Genomic DNA, 12314 nt, shown 5'->3' with positions numbered 1-12314 from the left:
AAAGTGGCTCTGGGGTGAATTAACGGGGGTAGAGAAGATCATGGTTTTGGATGGGGGAAGATAAGAGATGGTGATGAACAGCTGTTTTGAAGACCTGGAGGGAGGAGTGGGATTGAATAGAGTGAGGGAGTTTGTTCCAGAGGAGGGAGAAAAGAAGAATGAAAGAGTGAAGGTGAGCAGAGAGTCTTGATTTTGGCAGTTTCACCAGAAGAGGGTTGCTGGCAGATCTTTTGCGACCTGAAGGAATATTTGGGGGACAGAGCACAGACAGAGCTGGGGGAGCGAGGCCAGAGAGGAGTCGGTAGAAGACAAAGACCACCAACCTGCCTGCGGTGAGCGAGTGAAAGAAAGGCCCTTAGAATCAGCTTCATCGCAGGAGATTCCAATGATTCTGAAAGCTTTGGTTTCAACAGCGTGAAGCCGAGCTAGGTGTGAGGCAGGAGCACCAACCCAGAGGGGAGAGCAGTACTCCATCAAGCTGCAGATGAAAGCCTTGTATGTGGTGAGGAGCTCAGGTGTGCAAAGGAAGGACTTTGTACGACAGAGGATGCCCAGTCGCCAACTAGCTTTGGAGGCCAGCTGGGAAATGTGGTTTTCCCAAGAAGGATCATGGCAGTGAGACCCAAAAGCTTGAGTGACAGAACTTCTTGGAGAGGATTGTTGAGAAAGTAGATGGGAGAGTTGTCTGGACAGTCTTTTCAGAGACAAAGTGAGAGTGTGAGATTTGTCAGGATTGAAAGACATGTTCCACTTGTTTGACCAGTTTGTGTTTTTTTTTTCTGGTTTTTTTTTCGTGATTTTCCAGGTCTGCAAAATGAGGAGGAGGCTGCTGCCTGCCGATCTGAGGGACGAGGGAGATAAGACTATATGTTTATTAAATACGTAATATTGAAATGTACAATTTGACCCTTTAGACTGCAGAGACCATTACATCTTTGAAGCCCCTTTAACACCTCCAAGACCCACAAGAACCCAAAGACCCCGAGACCTTCGACGGCTCCAGACGGTCACGGACGCCAGACGTAGTGCAGGCAAATGCACCTCACAAATACTACGAATTATTTTCACCTTTATTTTTGCCCTTGTGTTGTATACGAATCCGTATAGGGTCCCTCAATTAGGAATTTTAGTTTACTGTGCATTCTTTTCAATAAAGCTGGTATTTGTACATTTTAATTCCGTGTCGGTTTGAATTGATTAACAGGGTCGAAGACGTTCGGTTGAGTCTGTACAGGTAAGAGCTTCACTCCCCCCCCACTGCTCTCCCCAGCGCGTATAAAGAAGGTCCGCCATCATTGACAGCTATCCGTCCCCAGGAGTATCCACCCCGGGAACGCGACAATATCAAGGGTATGGCAGTAACAAGCGAACTAATAATTACAATATTATTTTTATGCAAGAAATGCAGCAACTAAATAAAAATGCTGCATCTTATCCTAAAACACTATGGCTTGTAGGATCCCAGCCAACACCAACCACATAAGCAAGTGACATATCGTGTCTGTGGACAGTGCGTACTGGTGGCATACCCCGTCGATGAACTGGGGGAACAGGAGGCATATCCCATACATGGACCGCAGGAACAAGCGGCATATCTCGTATGCAAACCGTGGGCACAGGTGGTATACCCCATACATGGACTATCGGAACAGGCAGCATAGCCCATATGTGGACTGTGGGAACAGGCGGTATATGTACACAGACCTCAAGAACAGGCTGTATACATACACGGACCTCGAGAACAAGCGGTATACATGCGCGGACCTCAGGAACAGGCGGCATATACTGTATGCAGACTGCAGGAAGAGTGGCACACCCCATACACAGACCATGGGAATAGGTGTCATAGCCAATACATAGACCACCGAACAGGCAGCATATCCCGAACATTGCCTGCAGGAACAGGTAGTAAGTATATCCTACTAGCAGGGCACCCATGGGAAACCCACAGGCATAGACGTGTCTGACATTTGGACATGTTGTGTTGGATGCTGCACACAGGGTTTTCCAAAGTTGAACCTATGCGGTTCAAACAAAATGGTGGACATTTGATGTTGAAGCCCCTCCCAGAACGGGTGAAGGCACTCCCTCAATGGGGGAAGCCACACCCATGAACGGATAGATGTCGGATGGACAGACTGGAGGAGAGTATTATAGTGATATATGGACACTGATAACAGGTGGCGTATTCCGTACGAGGTCCGCGAAAAACATACTGTGCTAAGATGGAAACTGATCGCTACTCTCCCAGATTTTTCATAAAGTTTGTCTGACATTGAGCATCTACACACAATAACTCTGCAGAAATGTCACCAGAAATCAGTCTTTCATATGGATGAGGAAAACGATCTCTTTATAAAAGCAGACATACTTTCTTCAACAATGACAAAAAAAAAAATGGCAAAGACAAAAGTAATCGTGCAAAATCAAAATAAATCTGCACACAAATATGTAACACATTTGGCTCAGCTTACCTTTAATCCTCCCACTGCTTACTCGACAATTAAAATTCCCATCGTACAAAAGACGTCGCCTGAGAGCAAGCAGGTTGGCATGCTTGAACACACGTCCATCCTTTGTGCGACATTGAACCTTGCTGTCGGTGCGTCTTGCAAAGTCTATGAGTGTTTGGCGCTTGTGTACACATTCGTCCACAGCTGTGATTATATTTTTGATGAGAACCAAACTTTTACTGATGTCTGCGTGCTCCTCCGTGTCATCTACGCCAGCAAGAGGAGGGAAGAAAAACATTTGGAGTTTTAAACATCATTCTTAGACTCTTCAAGCATATTCCTCCCTCCCCCATCCTTAGTTTTAAAAATAACAAGTCAGAAGACGACGATGGTTCACGAGCGAGCGGTATTCAATGACAAAGGACGGACTATAACCGAAACAAGCCCGGACAGGCCAGGCCCGGAAATGTCAAAACGAAGGTTACCGACCTTGAAATGAGATAGAAAATAATGTATAATCAGTTATGAGGTTAGTTAGCTACACAATACCGAAACTTTGGTGAAAATGAAATGAAAAAAAAATACAAAAATAAATAAATAAATAAATAAATAAAATGAAAAAAAAAGAAAGGAAAAATCCAGCTCCGTGGAGCTAGGCGGCACATGACATTCGCCTAACCAAACATCGAAACCCCTGTCAGATTCCACCAAACCCCTCGGAGAAGATGTAGCTTGAACTCGATTACCCCCTAAAAAGACATCTTTTTCGGGCGTGGCTCTGCCCACAATGGGTGCAATACGCCCACTCTAGGCAGGACACAACTCGGTCATGATATCAACCTCCCACCCAAGTTTCATCAAGATCGGATGATATCATCGGGTAGTTATGCTGCGGACAGACAGACACACAGACAGACGCACACACATGACGAATATAGTGGTCACTTGAAAGCTCGTGAACCAAAAAGGAAACGTTTATGACAATAAAATGAGTGCAAAAACATCTATTTTCTTTAAAACCTGATACACTGCCAAACAACTGAAAGATAAAAAGCTATCTTTTCCATTTCCCAAGACCCACCTTTAGTGTGTTTCAATAGCTCTCCGAGCAGTGTAGGATACTTTGTGATTCTCTGTGTGACAAGCAACATGCACTCTTGCACTCCTTTGCGACGAAGCATTGGGTTTTGACTCTGCTTCTGCATAGTATAAACAAATATAAGTTTTTAAAAGTTTTTTTTTAGAGCTGTGGTGAGTGATGAAAATGGTGGTGTTCAATCATTTGCAAGTGACATCATACCAAGTTTCCACCATCACTACATACATTAATGAAGCTTTGGAAGGGCTTTCTCAACATCAATGCTTTGTAGAAATCCAATGCCTCCTTGTGACGGCTACAAAACTCCCCGTATATATCAATCAACGTCTTGGCAGATGTGTCCGAGAACTGGAGGATAAACAGGATGACAAAAAGTCAGGCAGTTAAAATTGTATTACATTATAGTGTGGTGGAACTTATTTTGATCAGAAATTCTTTTACAATGAATCAATGATCAATTCGTAACCTTAAATCGCTTTTCGGATTACGAATCCAAAAAGAAGATACAAATGCGCAAATAATTGCCGAAGTGATACGAGCTTCATGTACAGAAGAATTGCCATGAGCATCAAATAATATAATGAAAAGGTTTTGACTCATCATGTGAAAAAAGTTGTCAAACCGCTCTTTAAAAGAACATCGTACAACTAAAACAAAAATAATCCAGATTACCTATATGAAGCAAAACATGCGTGCTGCTTATGTGCATATATAATACATCGTGGTTATATTGCTCATATAATTCCAATTGCACCCACACTTCCCCCAAAGGAAGACAATGCAAGAGAGGTGAATGTTTTTTCTTTTTCCAAAACTTGATGGAATCGAATGAAACTTGCACAGGCACAACTTCAGGGTGGCCTCTAATCCCTCTAAAAGTTTCAGCTTCCGAGGTCAAATCCGGAGGAGTAGATGAAACATACAAAATAAATACAAGATACATTCCCTCCATTATATATAGATGTTAAAATGAAGAAGGTAGTCAGACCAATAACTATACCTGTTGCACGAGGATATCGCCAATACGATGTATAATGTAGTTTGGGCCTCCACCATACTCCTCTAAACAACATCGCCATCGTTCATAGAGCTGCCTCATAAAGGCATCATGGGCTTCCTCAAGTTCTCTCTGGCATGGGAAAAGCCTCTCCACAGTGCCTTCATCGAAGCCCGGCAAGTTGCAGATGCCATCGGCAAATATGTCCCCCATGACATGCAGAGTATGCACATGATGCATTTCCGTCTGCATCAGCTCTAGAGTGCGGTTTATAAAATGAAATACAAATCCAAGATGTGATGCCTTACAATGCAGAGTATCTACGCATTGACCAAAACAAACACTAAGCAGGCAAAGACGTAGACAAAGTTTACCGTAAATGATATCTTGTCTTTTGACCTGAGAATTCTCCTGCTGTTGAAAGAAAGAAGCAGACACAGTTGAACTCCACGACGCCTCTTCAAAGCCTTCAAGCTCCTCGGAGGGAATAGTCATCACGGGATGACTGTCCATGGAGCAATTTTCTGAGTAGAACATGCGAACAATGTGAAAGATGTTTCACAAACAATTATTCAAAATCCAAAAGCAATGCACATTACGAATTACCCCTCCTTCAAACCATTTGAAGTGGTGTTTTTCGCTTTGAAATCTTTTGAAAGAGGCAAACGCTTTTGACTTCTTCCTCTCACCTGTATTAGCGTAGTGGTGATTGTAATCATGAGACAAAGGACCTTCCTCTTGAGAGCACTCTACTTTGGTGACCATTGGACCTCCTGATGGAGATCCTAAAACGGAATCCATCTCCTCCAATTGTAATCTGCAATGAAACAAACACCGGTTCAAGCTCAACCAGTATGAAGAAGAGTGCGTGCATATACCCTGTACATTGACCAAATCAGCAAATGAATGTTCCACTATAATACAACACAGAACTCAAGTGAGTACTCGGTAATGCCATTTAAAGAGAAAATTATTTTCTACATTTTTAGAATTTGGGAAATACAACCCTAAAAAGGCACGTACAAGCGGTTTGTGGGAATGTTTCTTTGGAAGGAATGGTGGAGTGGAGTAGAGGACACCTGGCTAGCTACGCAGCTTCCCTGGGAGTACATGGTTCCCCCGTTCAGAGTGTTGTACCTTGTGGAGAATGCTGTAGCATGGGGATTAAAGTAGTAAACGTTTGGGAAAGGTTGGGAGTTGTGTATCAGTTGCACTATCAAGTATAAAATGATGATTAATTATAGCACATAGCGAAACCACTGCTGAAGTGGCAAAAAAACAGATTACAAAAATAAATTTTTTAAATGTACATTTCATGAGAAGTTTTACTGTGTTAAACACAACAATAAAAAAGCAATCAAACCGTACCTAAATGTGATGGTATAAAGTCCTTTCCAGGAGGGTATGGCGATTGGTTCGACTGCAGAAAAGTGCACATGCAAAAAACACGTTTATTTTTATTTTTAAATAAAACTATTCACAAAAATTACAATCATTTTTTAAAAACAGCAGCAGGTAAATTAGTTGTACACCTAAAGTAGGCACTTTACTAATATGTAAGCATGTGACCAATTTTCTGACTGCCTTGATCATCAGCTGGGCTCCGTTCTATTTGAGGTTTCGACCATTTCAGCCCAGAACCTCTCCAAATGATGGGTCAACATAGGTCTACCCACGACCTCAGTTGTGTCCAAACAGTCGGTCAATCCGGCAACGTAAGCTCACTTTCAAAATTTCGCATATAGCCACACCGATGCAGCATACACGCGTATACATACGTACATGCATCAAGACGTTTGGGAAACATGACAGTGGATTAATAACTTCTATAACATTCTTCAACAACAGTTATTTCAAAAACAACTTAATAATAGACAAGAATGTTCCAACTGCACAAGCTTCGAATGATGCAAAACAGAAGGCCAAGCAGTAAAAAAGGGTTTAACATTCGCGATTAACCCAAAAAGTAAATTACCATAGTCAGAGTTAGCATTTGCAGCCAGGTTCACGCATGATAAATCCAGACAAGACAATCTTGAGAAAAATGAAAAATGCATAGGTGGGGTTCGCAAACGCACACAGCAAGTCGGCAAAGAAGCGAGTTATTGGATGGGGAAGGGGGAGTGGCTGGGGCAATTACCTTGCTTTTGACTTTATAGCACGTTGGAAGGTTCTCGACACAGTTCTTATGAACATTCACGTTACACTCTGTAACACAAAAGGCACAGAGTAAGCAAGATCTAACATGAATGAAACATATAAATGGCTTTCTCCGTTCACACCAAGATTGCCGAGAACAAGTTATTTACCCTGGTAATTTACCCTAAAGCTTACCACTGTCCAAATGGAACACAAGATGTAGGATAAAATTAATCTGATTTTCAGAGATGTGACCCTTGCGTCAATTTGCATATGGAAATCCCAAGCCCCAATAAAAGTAACCAATAAAGCTCGGTTTAACTAATGTTCAATCCGATTTGTACAAGTGAAACTAGTGCACGAGGCATCATCGCCTGAGAGGCGCCTGAGACTCCTTAATCAATCGAACACAAGATGTAGGATAAAATTAATCTGATTTTCAGAGATGTGACCCTTGCGTCAATTTGCATATGGAAATCCCAAGCCCCAATAAAAGTAACCAATAAAGCTCGGTTTAACTAATGTTCAATCCGATTTGTACAAGTGAAACTAGTGCACGAGGCATCATCGCCTGAGAGGCGCCTGAGACTCCTTAATCAATCGAACACAAGATGTAGGATAAAATTAATCTGATTTTCAGAGATGTGACCCTTGCATCAATTTGCATATGGAAATCCCAGGCCCCAATAAAAGTAACCAATAAAGCTCGGTTCAACTAATGTTCAATCCGATTTGTACAAGTGAAACTAGAATTCATCGAACACCTTTCCCCACACATTCTTTAGAAACAAGAACATGGGTGGGGTTTGCGAGCAGTAAATTGCTGGGTCATGATGACGTAAAATGCTGGAATAAAATGCTGTAAAATATTGCGAAATGGAAGGGGTTTGAAGGTCAATAAGGTGGTTTTGTATTTCTACAGGGTTTAAGTATAAAATTAAATTGAAATAAAGAAAAATATATAAAGGTTGAAAAAAAAAAAAAAAATCCCAGAAGTTTATTGCCGTTAATGGAGCATCTTCTCCGCCACCTGATTGAACACGTTATATTAGTTATTTGTGCCTTTTTGCGTCTTTATGACGTCCTCAAAATCTTAAGTTTCCTGTTTCGAATGATTTTCAATTTTGTTTGCGAAACCACAGATTCATTTTCTGATTCATGTTCCAATTAATTTTCAAAATATAACATTCAATTGAAATTAGGTTGTTCCTCGATCATAAAATGACCTTCGTAGACACGAGGACAAACAGACAAAGTGAACCAATTGCTTAACCCGACCTTTCGATTTGTGTGTGCAGGATAAATATCAAAACAGTACAACTGTTCCCCTGGAGTTTTACCAAAGCTTCACCCATGATAAATAAAATAGGTTCAAACAATATCCTGGTTAATCCCAAGATACAACTGTATGTTTGAAAACCCCAAGTTATCATTTATCTTTTCTATAGGAGAGCTACACGATCTTTAACCTTCAAACCTCAGCACTCTCACACCCCTTCTGTGTTATGTCAACGCATTATGACATACAAGCACAAAATTTCCACCAGCGTCACATTCACTTCCACAAAAACTCATTCGCTCATGAGTTGTGCTCCTCTCCATAGCAACCCATCCACAAACTTGCTACAGATGCCTCAAGCCGTTGACCTTTTCAACTATTTTATTACAGAAACATCTATATATATAAAACACTGTGTGTGTGTGTGTGTGTGTGTGTGTGTGTGTGTGTGTGTGTGTGTGTGTGTGTGTGTGTGTGTGTGTGTGTGTGTAATGTTACCGATAGACTCCTAAACGGAGAGGCTCACGTGCTTGATATTTGGCATAGACATGGCCATTGAGCCTGGGAAGAACATGGCCTACCTAAAAATATTTGACGAGATCCATATTTTTACCTCAGCGCATTTCAGCGAGGAATATTATACACGGAATCTGAGCCGGTGGCAGAGCAGCGCGCCGATTCGCTCAGAGCGATCACGTGATGTTCCATCCTTGCCGCCATAATCTCACAGTTACGCGTTCGCACGTAATTCAGAGCGAAAAGCGATTGCGTTTTTTCACATTTCAGCGAGGAACATTGCCGACATATAATTCACAGAAAACGTTGAAGCAACCGCGTAATATTGCGGTGATGTTTAACTCTGAGTGAGAATAGTTCTAAATTTTAAAAAACTTTCATCTGATATTTGTGATTTATTTCAAACAAACTGTATTTCCCATCTACACGGCCATGTATTCCTATTATCGTTATGTAAAGTACATAAATTGTGTGGATTACATCATTTGTGGATGTGATCAATTGCCAGTAACCATCTATATCCCTCCCCTCCCCCTCCCTCCCTTTCCCCCCTCCCCCTAACCTTCCCCCCTCCCCCCTACCCTCTCCCCTTCCCCCCCTCCACCCTACCCTCTCCCCTTCCCCCCTCTCCCCTCCCTTTCCCCCCTACCCCTCCCTTTCCCCCTACCCCTTCCTTTCCCCCCCTACCCCTTCCCCCTCCACCCTACCCTCTCCCCTTCCCCCTCCACCCTACCCTCTCCCCTTCCCCCTCCACCCTCCTCCCCCTTTCCCCTCCCTCTCCCCCTCCCCTCCCCCCCGTTCCCCTCCCCCTCCCCTCCCCCGCCCGGCAATGCCGGGTACTTCTGCTAGTAATCGATAAAAATCACTCTCACCCTTCCCATTCCTCAATTTTCACCGTCACACACAACGTTGCATGCATGGCGGCGGCAACTCTATTCACAAAAAAATGTTCCAAAGGAGTAACATTTCTCGAACATCAAGGACTAAATAATGTTTCTTCAATAGTAACTATGACTGGCATTCGCTACACCTCCTGTACTCCGAAATACAGCAAAACACCAAATGTGGTTGCCACGGTCTTGGTAGTTTCCTCATCAATGTATGACATAGTTACACACTTTATGAGCGTTCAAACTACGAATGTACATTTAAAGGTTACCCAGAACATTCTCTTCCATGTTCACCTTTCATCTTGGATCACACGACTCAGCAATTATTTTGCCTGAATATTTGCTCGCAAGAAACAATGGTACCAGTGAATGAATGTAGTAGGTTTGTTTGTACACAGTATACAGCTACAGATGATAACTGCTAAACAAATGCAACAGAACAACCTGGAAAGGTGGTGGTGTCAGAAACAAATGATAAATTAAAACTGGAAAAAAAAAACCTCAAAGCATTGGGGATAGAGGGGTACATGCATATTGGCAGGACTTGTAGTTTTTGTTGGGTATGGATGGGTGATTGTAAATAAACTGATCGATTGAATGAATCATGTGCTGCTGATAGATCACAGATTTTTTGTTGTTGCTCTTTAACGACCACTATTATCCCGCATTGTGGGGTCGGCTTGGCTTGGCTCAAGTCTTTCACGAACCGGGCTGGCCTGACGTTCGCCTAGTTAGGGCAGGAATTTGGCCATAGTGCCAGCGATACTCGCCTACTCTTTGCGAAGGACACCATGGGATCTTTAACGTCCACCAACACATGCTGGCAAGCAGGACTCCAAGTTTAACGTCCATCCGAGGGACGGCACACACATTGATGAATCCCTGTGCCTATGAAACACCGAACTGACAGTTTATAGCTGGGTCGGGATTTGAACCCAGGCTAGACAGCTTAGAGGCGAGTGTGCGTACCTCCAGGCCATCCTGTCAGCCCAATAGAGCAAAGACATGATGGACCAAAGGGCCTACCTCCCATGTCGAAGTTCATTGTAACAATATTGTTTTCACGTCACAATTAAAAAAAATTTTTTTTTAAAGATAATAAAAGCAAACAAACCATTCCTCTTGCAAACAGTAGGTTGTACCTTACACAAATGCCAGAGCTATACATCGTATGGAATTACCTCAATGGTGCGTTGAAAACAAAGGCAAAAATATGTGGAGCAGAAATCAGGAGAAAGAAAGCAACAAAGACAATCGGCTCAAAGGTCCATGATATTTGGAGAAAAACACCGAGGGGTTATTATGCTGCTAGCTTGTACAAAAGTAGGATTTGCATGACAAAAGCACAACGTTCGAGTATAGTATAAATGGCCAAGGCATTGTAAATGCTCGAGACTTAAAAGCAACAGATGCAAACAGTCAAATTGAAATGGAAAAAATACGAGAAGCTGGAAACATGGACAAAGAACCAATTGTTTTGCTTACGTCTGAAATTGCGAGATGAAGGCAAAAGCAACCAGCAATGCTCATTATTGGTGGACAAATGTGCTATGTGATACAAAGGCAACCTACGTACTGTATATCGTTTCGGTCGCTGGGATTGGGCACCGCCCTTTCCAGTCATCCTGTTGCCGCCGTCAGTAAGAAGTGCACCAACCAGACTGCCCGGCCTTTGTTAATAACAAGTCATGTGAGGCTCGGCACCCAGACAGCTGGGCTGTTCTCAAGCCATATCAGCTGCTGCCATAAGCACTGGATGTCACAGTCTGTCAAACTCAAAAACCTCCTTAAAGCTATCTGGAGGACACTTGATTAGGGTACGTACAGTACATCGTTTACTTGACTGAACCTTTTCATCTGGCAAAATGTAAATAGAAAAACAGTGACAAAGCTAATCAAGTGGTGGTGAGCCATTGATGACCGATACAGTTATACAACATGACCAGCATGGACAATACCAACCCTTAACTACTTTGACGATCGAGTTCCGAGTAACCAAGTAGAACACTTAATCTAAAGCCATTCTCTCAAAGCTCAGGTGTTAGAAAATAATAACAACAACAACAACAACAACAAACCCCTGATCCAAATTATAGAGAGGTCGTTCAACTTCAAAAATAAAACCGCTTTTCCATGTGACTTTACGCACAAAGAAACGAGACTAACCATCAGAGATGAGCAGGCGCTCTCTTCAACAAGGATAGCACTGAGCAAATGCAGAAAAGGGAGAACATGCTCAAAAGCAAACAACCATACAACAGCAATAACCCTGTGCTATAAGAGGGAGGTTTAACTGGAGAGTTCATAGAACGCCTTACCCCACACAGTCTTAAAGGAGAACCCAAATGCTCAAATCACCTCAACGCTAATGTATCCTTTGATACCCTACAAAAAAGATATGGGGTCTTTTTCCGATTCCCGATTTGTAAGGCGAGTAATTTTGCGATTTAAAGTTTAAATCTTCTTCACGATTATCCGTCTCGTCACACTCGGAAGTCGACCGCCATATCCATACTGTCTACGGGTTGCATAAGGGTATGGTTTTACTCAAACGGCAAATCATTTTCCTATTTTTACAAACATGCTGGGTCGATGTGTCCATGGTGGTTGTAGTTTAATACAAACAGACGGTTTCGTGCAACACCAATGGCCAAAAGATCCAAGGGTTGCCAGAAATTGGATGAGGTTTGTCCAAAATACCGGAGTGTGGATCGGGCCCACAGAATGATTACTTTTGTGGTTGGAACATTTTACAGAGCACTGTTTGCAATGAAACAACAGAGATGGCTAAATTGTGTGGTTATGCCACAAAATTTTGGGAAAGAGAAGATTCCACCCCCACAATTAAGCGGCAGAAACAGCCATCGCTCGAAACTGGAACACCATCTCTACCAAGCTACCAGCATATGGACACAGGCGACTTGAGTGGTGAATCAAACAC

General features: G+C 42.6%; 1 protein-coding gene across 1 annotated transcript in view; it reads right to left on the bottom strand.

Moving 5' to 3' along the window:
* Positions 1-12314, bottom strand: part of LOC137429374 (rho guanine nucleotide exchange factor 28) — a 252669-nt gene that overhangs the window by 61070 nt on the left and 179285 nt on the right. Inside the window, exons 16-24 of the mRNA XM_078779849.1 lie at positions 6690-6757; positions 5918-5969; positions 5573-5699; positions 5239-5366; positions 4924-5073; positions 4553-4806; positions 3778-3900; positions 3535-3652; positions 2475-2720 (exon numbers count right to left, since the gene is read on the bottom strand). Coding sequence (XP_078635975.1) covers positions 2475-2720; positions 3535-3652; positions 3778-3900; positions 4553-4806; positions 4924-5073; positions 5239-5366; positions 5573-5699; positions 5918-5969; positions 6690-6757 — 1266 coding nt within the window. The remainder of the gene's footprint in view (positions 1-2474; positions 2721-3534; positions 3653-3777; positions 3901-4552; positions 4807-4923; positions 5074-5238; positions 5367-5572; positions 5700-5917; positions 5970-6689; positions 6758-12314) is intronic.

This window comes from Myxine glutinosa, chromosome 6 (genome assembly GCF_964187855.1).
Source record: "Myxine glutinosa chromosome 6, kmMyxGlut1.1, whole genome shotgun sequence".
Classification (NCBI taxonomy): Eukaryota; Metazoa; Chordata; class Myxini; order Myxiniformes; family Myxinidae; genus Myxine; species Myxine glutinosa.
The sequence above is the reverse complement of the archived record's forward strand: the minus strand, read 5'-3'. Positions and strand labels throughout refer to the sequence as shown.